Source organism: Anabas testudineus, chromosome 24 (assembly GCF_900324465.2).
Source record: "Anabas testudineus chromosome 24, fAnaTes1.2, whole genome shotgun sequence".
Lineage (NCBI taxonomy): Eukaryota > Metazoa > Chordata > Actinopteri > Anabantiformes > Anabantidae > Anabas > Anabas testudineus.
Genome location: NC_046632.1, coordinates 12,210,856 through 12,225,847, shown reverse-complemented (window position 1 = coordinate 12,225,847; position 14,992 = coordinate 12,210,856). Strand labels below are relative to the sequence as shown.

General features: G+C 39.6%; 1 protein-coding gene across 2 annotated transcripts in view; it reads left to right on the top strand.

Annotated features, from left to right (window-relative positions):
* The window catches only part of LOC113149853 (glutamate receptor ionotropic, kainate 2-like), a 57,032-nt gene extending 48,956 nt beyond the window's left edge, over window positions 1-8,076 (top strand). For both annotated transcript variants that reach the window (XM_026342193.1, XM_026342192.1), the window contains exons 15-16: window positions 3,031-3,281; window positions 5,341-8,076. In XM_026342193.1, coding sequence (XP_026197978.1) covers window positions 3,031-3,281; window positions 5,341-5,505 — 416 coding nt within the window. In that variant the 3' untranslated portion in view covers window positions 5,506-8,076. The remainder of the gene's footprint in view (window positions 1-3,030; window positions 3,282-5,340) is intronic.
* Window positions 8,077-14,992: the final 6,916 nt, after the last annotated feature.

The window sequence follows — 14,992 nt, the reverse complement described above, 5'->3', positions numbered from 1 at the left end:
CTTTTAATGGTGTGTTTTAGACTTCTTTGACTCACATAAGGCCAGATTGTGAGTTTAATACAGTGAAGTAAATCACAGAAAGCAACTCCGAAGTCAATTTAGTGCAATTCCCTGCAAGTTACTTGACACCGTCTGAATTTTATCTAAGCATTAAACTGCAGCAACAGCAAGCCCTTTGGAGAGTATAAAATGAACACTAAGAACTGTTTTCAACTATTTATGTGACCCGGCACCTGTCAAAAATTAGTGTTCTGGTATTTCAAGGTGCCATTATCCTATGACGACGAAGGAGGTAAAACTGGGTTGTTGTTTTTTTTATACCATGGCATTTTAGCAAGCGATATCATAAACTAGATATTTCCCACTAAACATATCCTAATAGTTTTGCTGTGTAGAAAACAGCAGGCATTGCACATCCCTGGCGCTCCCAGGGACGCTGGTGACAAACCGGTGATGGTTCCTATCCCAGCGTCACATAGGTTAGAGTCTTCATGACAAGGCCAGGGACAGCACTGCAACAAGCCGTAATGGCCACATCTATCATCGGTTATATGAAGGCCATCAAAATATGGAGGATTAATTCCAGCCATCCACATCTGGACCTAGCTGATGCTGCCGAGTATAAAGCAGTTATGGGCCTGCAGGGAGGCTGTGATTGCTGCAGTTGTAACAAAGTTGAGTTGATGCTGCAATTAAAGTCCCAGTGACTTCACAAGTGCACAAGTATTTAATATTGATACCCTGATCACTGATGGACAAAGACCTAGAATGTGGATCAGTTCTTTTTTCATTCATTTGCTGACATAGCTCAAATCCTATTAATTCCGTGATAAGTGGTTTAGTATTTAAATGCATAAAAATAATGATTAAAAATGTCTGCTTTCAGAGTTATTACTGCCCACTATCTGATGTTCATTGCTCAATATTTCAGAAATAAAGCTGATTATAGCCTGTAAAATGTTTCCTCTGTGATTGAAGAGGTCTGGAGATAGTTAATTACTTCATTAGTTCAAAGGCAGTTCTGTTTTCATGCCAGCAGTCCTCTTCAAAGAAAGGAATATTTCTTTCTAGATGGTGGCTTTCTCCTTGTGTCCTTCTTGCAAACCCTAAGAACCTTTAGCCTTTAACTTTTGCTCTTTTTGCAGCTTATTCCCTACAGGGCTGTTACAGCAATAAAGCAGAACCAGCTGTAAAATGAGTCTTAACCTTTTAGCACTTATCAGTTTTCCCACATCCTGTTCCCAAAACGCAAACGCATCATCTACAGTTATTGACTTAAACTGTGATCACATTAATGCTGGAGGCCAGACAGTTTGGGAGTGATGGATGTTCACTAGTGTTGAACATCTGTCAGTTAGTTGTGTATGCACAGTGTGTCAAGCACAGTGCGTTTCCATTCGCCTGGGCCCCGCACTCCATATCCTCCTCTCTAAGGACCCATCCTATTAGCATTTATCCAAGGCCTGCTTTGTTAGGCCATCATTAATCATTTGAAATATGAGTGGAGCCAGAATCAGGGGACTTGCATCCTTCATAGATCGCTTATCTTCAAATGAAGCAGGCATATGCTTTTCACACGCACGTACACATGCACTTATACAATATATATACAACTGTGTATTCAGCAGTACGTATCTGCCAGGACATGCACAGTGTGTATGGTTGGTCCACCTGGCTAAAATAAAATAAATCCTCCTTCAGCGAAGGTGATAATGTTGAGTTTTACTGGAGAAGTCTTCAGCTGTAGGATGCTTGCAGAGGCTGTAGGCTGTAGTTTTTGCTATTTAGACTAGTCTAAATAGAAATAGGGTGAAATAGGGAAATAGACACACGTGTTGGTGTAAGCTAGGTATACCCAATAAAATGCCATATATTATCATTTATCAATAAGAGAGGAAATAGCGTTATGCTGTTCAAAAATCAGCAACACTGTGTTATTTTCAGTGTTTGTATTAATGTCTATTTCGTCAGACTAAATACGCAGAGGCTTGGAGATGAAAGGATGATGGATGGCAGTAAATAAATGATAGATGAGACAGAGAGGGAATCAGCTTAAAGGGCTGATGGGCAAAAGTGTATGAGAGCAGCAGACAAAGAGGTGCTGGCTGCTACTTGGAGCCAGATTCAGTTAATTTCCTCTGGAGTTTTAGCACAAAATGTTCCCATGATTGTAAAATGATTTCTATTATGTCGGCATTATAAAAGTTTCACATTTTACTACTGTTTCATCTTTTGGAAGTCACTGTGAGTACGCAAATGATCAATAAGTGCTTTAAATGGAAATGGTAATGTAAAACCAGGCTTTATAAAGTATGATTTCAGTAATCACATGAATACACTTGCAGGGTTTTAAAGCAGTTTAGAAATAAAACATGAACACTCACAGTAAGTGTTAATCCTTCTCAGCCCGGCTGAGAAAGAGTGCGAGCTGCGCCTTGATCGGCCATGTGTTGTGTCTAACATGCTGTGAATGGGAGAGGCACACGACCCCAGTTGGGTACTCTGGTACATTCACTCCTCCTTTGATCACACCAGCACCCGCTGCGCCTTAATGCTTCGTCACTGATTCTTGCGCCTTCTCACTATCTTTGGATGTGGGTTCTTTTACTCAATATGACATCAACATGCAAAAAAAAAAACACACACTGATAGAGAAACCCTATATCCAACATACGTATATAATTCCAAACTCATACTACATGCACAGGTTTAATGTACACCCCACTGGGCTTCCTGTTTTACCCACAATTTTTGAAATACAAGCATGTGCAAACAGTAGCTAATTTGTCAGGCTGAATAGCAGCTCTGCTTCTCGCAGCCCAGTGGTTGTTGCCAACGTTCTCTGTGAATTGTAATTCACACACACTGCAGAGACGAGTGAGAATTTTGGATGTAGGGATTAGTGGAATTACAGAACCCTCCCTTTAAGCAGCCAACAAGAAGTTATATGATCACATGCAAAAACAGTGCCATTACGTATGTTATATTTACATACTTATACCAGACTCATGTTGTGTTTTGTCCCTGTAGGCTCTCCATACAGAGACAAAATTACCATTGCCATCCTGCAGCTACAGGAGGAAGGGAAGCTTCACATGATGAAGGAGAAGTGGTGGAGAGGGAACGGCTGTCCCGAGGAGGAGAGCAAAGAGGCCAGTGCTCTGGGGGTGCAAAACATCGGTGGGATCTTTATCGTGCTGGCTGCAGGACTGGTGTTGTCAGTGTTTGTGGCTGTCGGGGAGGTCCTTTACAAATCTAAACAGAACGCACAGCTCGAGAAGGTAGCAGGCGCTTTTCTGATGCATTTCAGCAATTAAAGCTTCTTTAGTATATTTGTCATTGTTTTAATTAACCTGGATTTTATCCATCACTCATTCATATTCATGTCTCATTTACCTATTTTATAGATATTTATTCAATTATTTATTCAATTTTAAGAATTTAAATGTAAATTGTAGTAATAAACCAAACTCAAATTAAATAGTATGTTATTCTAGCAAGAATAGAGAGACTGAATTTTCCAACTGTTACTACGTGTGCTCTATTTTAATACTGAGTGCAAATGATTCATCTCACAGTGCAAAGTATTTATTTTAGTGCCCTTTAACTTGTGAAGCGATGTTTCCACATAATTGTGAAAGTCCATTTGATAGCGTCTTTTAATTATTTACATCTACAGAATTAGCACAGCGCAGCAGCGTGTAACTTTATTGGAATAGTAATTAGATTCTTCTTTTTTTTTTTTTTACTGGCTGCATATGTTTCAGAGCACATCTTAGATATCATTAATCAAGAGCTGCAAGACTGGGTCAGAATATTGAGATAATTTGCAAATGCCACAGTCTCTAGGCTGCCAAGGTGCTAGTAATTTACATGCTGACAACAAGCCTCTCCTCTATTTTCTCTCCCTGCCAAACCCTTCCACACTAACACCAGCAGCTTTTTTACCCTCCCATTTTCCATCTTTTCCCCATCACTCTAATTCATATCCCTTCTCGTTGCTTTTCACCTTTTCTTTTTCTCTCACTGTTCCTATGCCTCCGTACTTCTGTAATCACTCATCTTTCCGAGTAGACAAATATTTCATTCAAACGCCAGACGAATATATGTAAAAATGGGAGGAAAAAAACAAAAATACCTGGTGCATAAGCCACCCACAGATATCCATCTCACACACCTACACACATACACAAACAGGAAAATAATATCTTCATACTCTGCTCTCCTCTTTCATACCTCTTCTCCTCCTACACCCTCTAAGACTTTGAATTAGATTTTGCATAATCAGAAAATGAATGTTTCAGAATTTGTCTTGGCAACATTGGTGCACAAGCATATTGACATTTTATAGGATTTCACACCACATGCATTATGCAGGAACAACAGAAGCCCATATTACAGAAGTTGCATAACATGTGTCACTCTGTGAGGGGGTGATTGATGTTTTAAAAAAGGTACACATATTTTGGGATTTAATCTGCTGAAGTGAATCTTTTGTCCTTTATTCAATATCTTTACATTTTCTGCTTGCAAACCAAAAATTGCCTATGTTGAATGTTTCTGCAAACAGCTCTGAAACAGGATTCAGGGCTGTGTGAGACAGAAAAGGGGAAAATCTGGGACACATGAGACCTTTAAATAAAAGCGTGTTTTTTTCTAAAAGTATTGTTTAAGTAAGTCATTAAATTTGTATTAAGTTGATGCAATACTCAAACTTTTCTGTCTTCGATTGCTGCTACATCTTTTTGACTTTTACTTACCTTATCTTCAGCTTGTTGATGATACACTCACTAGCGTACTGATATATGACTGCCCATTATATTTCACCGTAATGTTAAATGGACAGCTCACTGACTTTTAACTAGAGTTTACTTTACTCGCTGAGGGGCGATTCATAGGCTGTGAAACAGTCATATATTGTCTGGGGTAGTTCCCTGAAGTCTTAGATTTTGTCTTTCTAAAAGCAGCAGTATTTTTATGCCACATAAAACCTGTTTCCATATCAAACTATTTGTTAATGCTAATTGTTAATGATTTTTTTAGTATCACTAAAAGATTTTAAGCATTTCCAGTGTTGGATCCTCCTTACCGTTAACACACAGACACAGGAACAGTGTTGCCAATGAACGTTTACAATATGTAGAAAGATGTTTTATGGGTTATATGGGTTATATACAGTACCCTGCCATAATAGCATTGTACAAAATGTCATTATTCAGTATTGAGTAAAATGCCAATACTTGCTACAGTCAATGCAGCAGAATTGCAAAGGTTCAAGGTGTGTCGTGGACAGCCTGGTGTCAGCTATAACCTTACCCTTGTTCCTGTTTCCTTCTGCAGCGCTCATTCTGCAGCGCCATGATGGACGAGCTGCGCGTGTCTCTGAAGTGCCAGCGTCGTCTCAAGCAGAAGCCCCAGCCGCCTGCCATCGTTAAGACAGAAGAGGTCATTAACATGCACACGTTCAACGACAGGAGACTCCCAGGAAAGGAAACCATGGCATGAACGGTGAACCTGAGCCTGAACGCTACCCCCAGAAAACAAACGCAGAGGGGAGACGGAGTCAAATTAATGTTGACTCAACCACAAACTGAGGTTAGCAGTCAAAACAGGATTCCTTTTCGAACCCACTTGCTTATGTAGATAGATGTTTCCTGTGGAAATATAGATACCTGAGCAGTGTCACCTCACTGTGACGTTCATTTTTTGAAAGGAACTGGAAAATAAGGACTCATGGGTTGATAAAGTATGTAAATTTAAAAAAATAATAAAAAGATCCAAGCAGGTTTGGGACAAAACATAGAAATTGACTACATACACAGACACAGACACACACATACACATAAAACATGTTTACACACACATACAAACACACACTCATCTGATACATTTAAGACTTGTGCAAAAGGGAAAACTCTATTGTGACAGTAACACCAGATGTAGTTTTTCTGTTGATGTCAATGCCCTTTTGTCTTACCTCCATTTGTGTGTGAACCCATCGGCCCCTCCCTTCAGTGGCTTGAATTTTCTTTCGGATGTTTCGAACAAACACTAATCTCACACAGAGAAAGCTAAAGGTAGTCAGTGCCAAACGGTTTACTATGAACTGATGTATAAAAGTGATATTTAGTTTGGACTCATCGTTTTCTTCTGTAATGCCTTTCTCGTGCCAAAGTTCTGCCATTGTAAAGAACTTTCCGCCATGCCTGTTATGTTCAAACAAGCAATGTACTGTCAAAGTCCTTATTATTCATGTATATCATTACATGCAGTCTGTATCAGTTGTTGTTTAAAATGCAGGATTTCTACAAAAATGTTTGTTTTTGTACAAGAACAAGAAGTTTTGTAGTACTTTGTATCATGGTAGCCATTCCTGTGGACAGAATATGTAGCAGATTTCAAATCAGCCCTGAAACTCTGACAACTGGTGGCTACGGGGCTTCAAACTCTGCTGTGTGAGGTTCATCTGTCTCATCATTCAGAGATTCTTTTTTTGTTGTTGTTTTGTTTTGTTTTACAGTCTCTTGGGGCCAGATACTGTATGCACATACAGTCTGGGGACAATGTGGTGCAAAGTACAACATGCAAATATTGATTCTGTTAAAGATAAATGTACCTATGCCAGGCTCCGATGTTGTTATTATGATACATTTTAGCCTTAGGAATGGAATAGTTAAATAATTTTCTTCAGTTTTTCTTCAATTTCTTGTTTTGGTTTGTCTGTTTTATGGCAACCTGTCCCTGGGATAGGTTCTAACACTCCCACGACCCCTCAGAGGACAAGCAGTTCGGCAAATGAATTAATTTCCTGTTTTGTATCAGCTTACTCCTACATCCATACTAGTGTATTTCATATAAGTTAAAACCAGCCTGGTTGATTTATCAGTCTATTTGTGAAAATAGGCTGATAAAGCCTCTAAGTAAGGTCCTTGTAGTTCTTATACAGATATTGCAACACAAACATTAGAGGTTTGTGTCACTGTTTAAGTAAGACACATTAGGGCTGTGTTACAAATGAAGAAAATATGCCACTTCATTCTATAAAATGATTAAAACAAACTGATTGTATTTGAAACAGCTCAAAATAACTGGTTTTCACACATTTCAGAAAAATATCATTTCTGTCATGAACAAAAATGACTGGATGAGATTTAGTAGATGTAAAGTTTTCAGTTGTATCACAACACACATGGAGCACATGGAGTTTGCTCAGTTGTCACAAAGTTGAATTTAATTTAAACATCCAACTTTTCAATGAGAAGTAATTAAAGTGCTTATAACAAACGGAAATCTGAACGTCTGCACTTCCAGTTGGGCCACTTCTTTTACTGATGATGCACATGTAATACAACTATGTTTTTTTGTTTTTTTTGTTCAACTGTTAAGTCCAGCACCCAGAATGAACTTGATAGGATGCAGTGTGTAAACAGAACAACTGCAATAAGTGTGATGTGGGAATTATCAGTAGCTTTGAGGCACTTGTTGCATATTACCTTCGTAAATGTCTTGCCTTCACCCACCAGATGTTGCTTCCCTGGTGTTGCCTCAGGTTGACTTGACCAACTCGGGGGCGTGATTTTGATCGTAGCTGGTGACTGGAGCAGATCATTTATCCACTAATGGTCTCCAGATGTGTATTCTCTACATAATGTGACACAATCGCATCTGGCCCCGCTACACCTCTTGTGTGTTTATTCTGTTTCGTGAAGTGACAAGCACACTTGGTAGGTTGCTACATCTCTACCCTGTCTTCCCACTTAAACCAGTTTAGTTTTTAGATCTGCTATTCCAGAGGCTTTAAAGACAAAAAACATGCATCTAGACAAGGGCCAACGGCAGTGATGACATCTCTGCGATTTATTTGAGAGAGAAAAAAAACACACACATTATGAAAATCGACAGGGAATACATAATCTTGAAACATGTTAGCATTCTACCAGTGCTGCTTGTCATTTTCTACGCAGCTAAATCTAGTGGTGCAAGTCATTGAATACCTGGAAACATTTATTAGAAACGACTGCGAAGGCTTGGCTGTCCCGTCGGAAACAAATAAGAGCTCATGGAATTTGACATTGATGCAAGGTTTTACAAATAATGTCATTAAAATGTCATAATTGTAGTTTTGTCTTTTATTACTCATACCATTTTTTTCCCATATTCTTCTGGTAGCAAATGAACACAAGACAGGATCAACCTTAGTGTCTCGTTTCAGATTGGATCAGCGCCATCAAGCATAATGACGAGCATTATGTCTTGCTGTATACGAAAATGTCAGGCTCTTGCAATTGATTAAATGCCCAAAGACCATATTTATATTATATAAATGAGTGCTTTAGGAAATTGCTAAATTGTTAATCAAATCAGAATTGTGAGCATGTTGGTGGTTGGCTGGGTGCCGGGCTGGATGCTGCTTTCTATGACCACAGACTTTCTGAAATATTCATCTGAGATCCCAGAACTCCAGATGACTGTAAGTATACAGAACCCTCCACGATACACAGGTGATTACACAGTCTGACATAAAGGCCCAGAGTTCGTTCCACGCCTTCTGACTCTGATTTTTCATTGTTTATTGTTATTTCCCTCCCACAGGCAAAGGCAGGCGGTCAGACGGCTCCGAGTTTCTGACAAGGTTTTTCTTGGAGTAATGATGAAACTGTTTCTGCAGCTTGAGCTCTACCAACGTAAATGGCCACCCTGTCTGCCCCTGAGATTGACAGGGAAGGTCAGAGCATGCGTCAGTGCATTCAAGAGGGACAGTTTAGTCTGTCACACTTATTTCCATCATATTAAATCCTCTTCCTCCTTTTCCTAAGTGCTTATTGGAAAGGTATCCTTGGATAACATCTTGTTCATTAGGCAATTAATGGCTGAGATAGCGTTGTGGACAGAAAATTGCTTTCTGAATGTGACTTTGGTTTGTCATACAGATATTATAGGCTAATAGCACCTGCCAGGAAAGGCTTCATGAAGGAGGAAATTTATTCCTCTGCTCATTTCCCAGAGAGTTTAATAATTCAAGATCCCATATTAAGAATCGTGTAAGTCCACTGTAACTTTTTTTCTTTGAACAAGTTGGAGTACATCAATGAGATGTGTCCTTTTATCTAGTTTTAAATTGTCACATGAGCACTGGAGAAAACGCACACATAAGCTTTGCCTTCTTCAGTGTGCAATAGTCCTTTTAACTTTTCACCAATGCTGACTGTTAATGTATTACTAACATTTGTACAACAAGTTGTTACGTGGCTGTTATCAGAGGTGTCTTCAGACAAGGCCCCTAACAACAACAGCAGCCAGGAGCTTGAAGTCATTGTCATGTGAAGTGTCAAACTGTTCTACAAGTTGTTACAGGAAGACCGACAAAATAAGTAGTAGCCTAGTGGTAGCTCAGGTCAGCTGTCTGCAAGCCCCAGGATTGGTGGCTCGATTCCCGGTCTTTCCTAGCTCCTTGTCGAGGTGTCCTTGGACATGACACTGAACCCATCCTTGGCGCCTCAAAGGGGCAGCCTGTCCACAATGCAATTTCCCCACCCTGGCATTAATAAAGGTTTCTAAAAAGAATTAGTAGAATATATATGATTTAATGTAAAGATTAATTTGGCTTTAAATGTATCTTCTAAAATGCTCATTATTATTATTTTTATTATTTGCTCTTTTTTCTTTTATATATTTGGAGCTCGATAGTTTTTGTGTGTCAAGTTAGGCACGATTTGATCTGAAAATCTTTAACTGAAAATAAATTAGTTTCTCATTTTCCTGGTCGTGTCACAGTCCTCACGATTTCTGCATGGAAATGTCTCATCGCCTAGTGGATAGAATTGCATGAAATCTAGTTCAGACATTCATGCCTCCCTCAAGATAAATTGTAATAACTTTGATCCCCTGACTTTTCACTCGGAGCATCAGATTAAAGTGTAATTTTTTCAATACAGTACATGGATTGTGCGCGTTAGACTAATCTCATTCCCATCGGCCTCTGCTGTTGTTTGCATTTACTAAGATGGGTAACATGGTTAACCTTATACCTGCTAATCATCATCATTGTTAGCATGCTAGCATGTAGCACTGCTTTGTTAAAACACAGTTTTCCAGTTTCTGTCAGTTTGATTGTCCTGAAAAATGCACAATATCCCAATATCTATGGATTTGATCATATAAATAAACAGCATAGCTGTGCTTGTCACACATCTGTTTAAAGCCGTGCATGTGTTTTAACTTTTCAGGTAGAAGTAAACAAAAGTACTCTGTACAAAAGTACCTGTTGCCTTCAAACAAAAAGATTCAATACTTTCGCATCTTTTTATTCGACCTCCCTCTAGTCTAAAGCAATCACTGATTCCCGGCATGGTCTGTGTAAATAATTTAATGATTTGTTACCGTGTGGCTCATATCAACAAAGCTAGCAGCGATTTTTGGTGCAATATTCAGCCTGCTGAAGATGATTCGGCTTCTGTAGATATTTCAGGTCTAGAAATGAGCTTTGACTCCTTTCTGTGGAGTTCAGCATGTATAATATAAAATCCTGGGGAAATAAAATAAAAGGGGAATTTCAGTAGCTGGCTGAGCCGAGCAGGCGTCGTTGGTGGAGAAGTGATGATTTTGTATGCAAGTGGCATGTGTCTTCCCAGAGATAGCACAGTGGGGCGTATTGGAAGAACCACTGGCCCCATACAAAGAAATCTAATGGTATTACTGGAACTAAGTGTATTATCAGTGTGAGCATGAATGTGTTTGCATGTAGAGTCGCCCCTGTTTGCCACCTGTATGCGGATTTCGACTGTCACACGTGTGCCCAGGGGGGACAAACCCCGTTTCTGCCGCAAATGAATTTCAATTTGAAGAAGTGATCTTTTGTGTCATGTAGCAATTCGTTTGGATGCGGTTTTCTGTCTCCGTGTTTTTTTTTCCCAGTGGCAGATGTGTTGTGGTGGGTGGCAGCTGCAGAATGGAGGAGCACAGCTTGCTAAGTGATTCACCCTGCTCCTGGCATCTCCGTTACCCCATGAGTCTTTTCACTGACAATGTTTTCATTTCTATTTGCTTTATGTGTAACTAGGATGGTGGGCTCGATGCTATGACAGCTCTGTCAGAAAAATGACAGTGCTGGATGTCACGTCAGGTAGGGGCGAGAAAAACTAATGGGATGTTTGGAGGCTATTTCATTTCCATGACCTATTCTACGCTGGTCCTGAAAAAAACAAGGTGAATATGATGCTAAATCACATTTTGAGGTGGACATGTTGATTGTGCTCAGTCTGATAATCCCCAGATTGATACGGCAAATGAGCTCACACTCTGATGACATCTGCTGTGTTTTTATGCACATGCTGGAAATAACAGTGTTGAGTGTTGAACCAGTCACATCTCCTGACAGGGGAATCGCTGTTTTGTTCATTGCTGTCAGATAGCACTCTCGTTCTTCACCAAACTCTCCCATTACGTTCCCTCAAACAAATGTTCTCAATCTCCCCCCTCTCTTTGCCTTTGAGTCATTCATACTGTTGATTCCATCTCTGGAGGAATACATCAGGCATAACGCCTTTTTTTTTCTCATCACGGTAGCAGCTTTAAAGTAATTTTCCTCCTCTCATAGGGAGCCAAATGGAGACGAGAAGATGTCGATTCTCTCATCTCTTACTCTGTCCCCTTTGATCTCTTTCTATGTGAATTCCCAATGCACAGAAAGTAAATGGGATTTTTTTTTTTTTGGCCTTTTTCTGGAGCATGGTTGATCATACAAAATTGACCACAAATGACTCCTAATGACCCCTGTGTTTTACTCAAAAAAAAAAAATTACCCCAAAACACATTCGCTAGCATTACATGTGCATTTTAGTGTGAATAATTCATGGTGCGCTTGTAGATATAATAGCCCAATGCACTGATACTGTGAACATGTTTGTAGAGGCATGGCCATCTGTGTGTGAGCTTTTGGGATGAAGAGGGTTATGTGAGAAAAAGAATAAGGTTTCAAGAGTGCCTGCATGCCAGTGTGTGTTGTTGTCTGTCGCATTAACAGGCCACAATTGTGATTTATCTTGTATTCCCAGTGCAGGAACCCCCTCTATCTCACAGGAAAGGTTAAAGCATACAGCCTGGAGGCAGTACTACAAAGGTCAACATGCAGTTTAGGAATGAGGAATAGGACGATAGGGAGAGAAAGACAGAGAAGACTTGTACTCCTCTCCTTTCTTTGTCCTGCTTACTGCCTCTAACGTCCTGAAAACACACACTGTACTGTTTGCAAGAAATGCCCAGCAGTATTTATCCCTTAGTTTTTTCGATCCTTTCTCCCCCGTCTCCCCTGTATTCTTCTTATCTGAGCTTCCCCGTGATACCTCCGATACCACATGCCCGCAAAAATAGCTGACCTTGACTAAGCCATCTCCTGAGATGGTATATGAAGAAGGGGGAGCTGTATTGGAAAATGGTGGCGGGCAACAAAGGGAAACTGTAAACAAAGACAATTTATTTAATGCAACTCCTCAAGCCTGGATGTGCTTGAGACAAAGACAGCGAGAGACGTCTGGTTATAAAAAGCAAGGCGCTGGGCCATTAAAGAGGAGCAGCAGAGGAGAGAGAGGGCTGTGAAGAGACACCAGTGTCTTTGGTGAGTCAGATGTGTTGAGGTGATTAATCTGCTTTGGCTGTGTCCTTCACAAGCCTGAGGGGGAACAGTGAAACGACGGCACTGGGTTGCCCCCTAGAGGAGAGAAAGGCAAACTGACAGAGTCGCTAAACACTCATTCATCGCTTGGTTTGAGCTTCGGTGACATGTAGACCTGTAGATGCTGTGGTTGATGTAGCTTCTTTTTTTTTGTCAGATCACTGAAGAACACTTCGAGGTTAAATAGAAGCAATGATCTTTATGTCTTGCTATCTCACCCTCTTCCTCCCTAAATGCAGACAGGTTATCTGCTGTCCACTCTCAGACATGCAGGCAAGAACGGTTAACCAACATCAAGAGATATGGAGTTTCTACTGAGATAAAACAGCTCTGTGATAGACGGGCGAACTGCGCAGGTCGGACCCTGCCTCTCACCTCATGACAGCTGAGATTACCTTCAACACACCCGTGACCCTTGACAGGAAAAATTGTTGAGATGATGAATGGATAGATGATATAAACAGAGAGAAGTCCTAAAATATCCATCGAAAATTGAAATTGGTGGGGATGAATTTTAATATATGTGAACCACTCAAATAAAATAAGTCAGCACTAGATGTAGTTTTTGCAATCATCAGCTTGAAATACTTGGATTTAATGTGAGTTTGGAGGACAAGAACAGATTATCTTTCATAAGTATGTTTTCAGCATTAACCTTGACTTCATTGATTTGTCTTTTCTGTATTTTTTTATGGATTTATTTTATATTTATGAAGACTGGTGGGAATACTAATAGAAAAACAAGCCCACACCTAAAGGTGGGACACTGACTTAAGTACACTCCCTCTGGCGCTGTCAATGTTGTCTTGCTAGTGTTACAGGATTAGTTTGGTTTTAGCAACAGCAACAAAACTATAAATAGCAATGTTTTATTACAGAAATAACAGTTTTAAAATGGCCTTTTAATAACAATTGTCAAAGTAAAATCAGCATCCTGATTTTTAGTCCTTTATGTGGGTCAAGCTTCAAAAAATGCTGGATCCTATATTTTTAGTAGCAGGAGTCTATATGGAAATGTGTGTGGGAGTGAATTTCATAGAAAAGATAATCCGCTCAAGCATTACACCACCTCAGTGTCTAGTAGGAAATTATACATACTTTAATGCCAATATAATATGTTTATTTTCCAATCAAGTAAAACATTTAAGACATAATTAAAAATCCAATCCAAGTTTTCACAAAAATAAAAAAAAAGGCAGTACACTTATACTGGGGCTAAAATAATGAGTGATATGCACATAGAAGAACATTTTCCCCATTCAAAAGCAATCAGTGCTTGGCTCATCAATGTACTCCAGAGGTAGAGAGCACAGAAGACTCCCTCTGGCCACAATGTAGAGAGTAGAAACTAAAACAGGCATGAAAAAGTGAGGTTATCAGTCAATACAATGAGGTATCTGCACTTCTAACTGCCTTCGTTTGGATTTCTAAGTTGTTTAGAGGTCCACTGTTCTAGTATGATTTCACGTAAATAAACATAACATGAATCTGACATGATAAAGTTCAGTAAAATTAAAAGAAAATAAACACCATAAATGACCATCCCCTACAATACACTGCCTGTCCAGTCAAGGCAAATCACTGAGCAGCCGACAAAAGCAGCCGTTGAGGTACGTGAACGTCAGTCCGTCTGCAGTCAATAAGGATAATTCAACCTTCTAATGTTCTAATTGTTATAATGAGGTTTGTCTGTGGTGTGACGCAGCCTACCCTTATAAGACACTTTTTGGAACTTTTCAGATAAAGGTTTAAGATCATATGAGATTTCATCTGAATTGTGTCAAACATGTACTGTAGTGCCACGAAGCCTTTTGTGAAATGTGCTAATATGCTATGCAAGCAGCTGATTAGCATAGCTTAGCTTAGCACAAAAACAGCTAGCCTGGCTTTAGCTCTAGTTTGTGCTTCTCATTTATTTGCTAGCACATGTTTAAGTCACATGGGCAACTACCGGTTTCTCTAGAAATTATTACTATTATTAAATTAGGAAAGTCCATACAGTTTGTTTGTTTTTTTGTATCTATTTGCACAATTCTACTTTTCTCATGTCACAACTGTGTTTCCTTTTTGGCTAACAGGCTGCACTATTTGTTCTGTTTGGAAATCAATGATTTTTCTTCCACATGGCTAAATGTGTTTTCTTTGGAGATTCTGAAAATATCTTCGAAACAACCGTAAACGCTGAACTACCGGGGTTTTCTAATGTAGCGGCATATAACCTAAACCTGGGGGGTACAATCACACCAGTGTCCAGTTAGCTTAGCTTAGCACAAAGACTTGAAACAGGTGGAAAAAGTTTGCTTAGCTTTGTCTAGAGGGAAC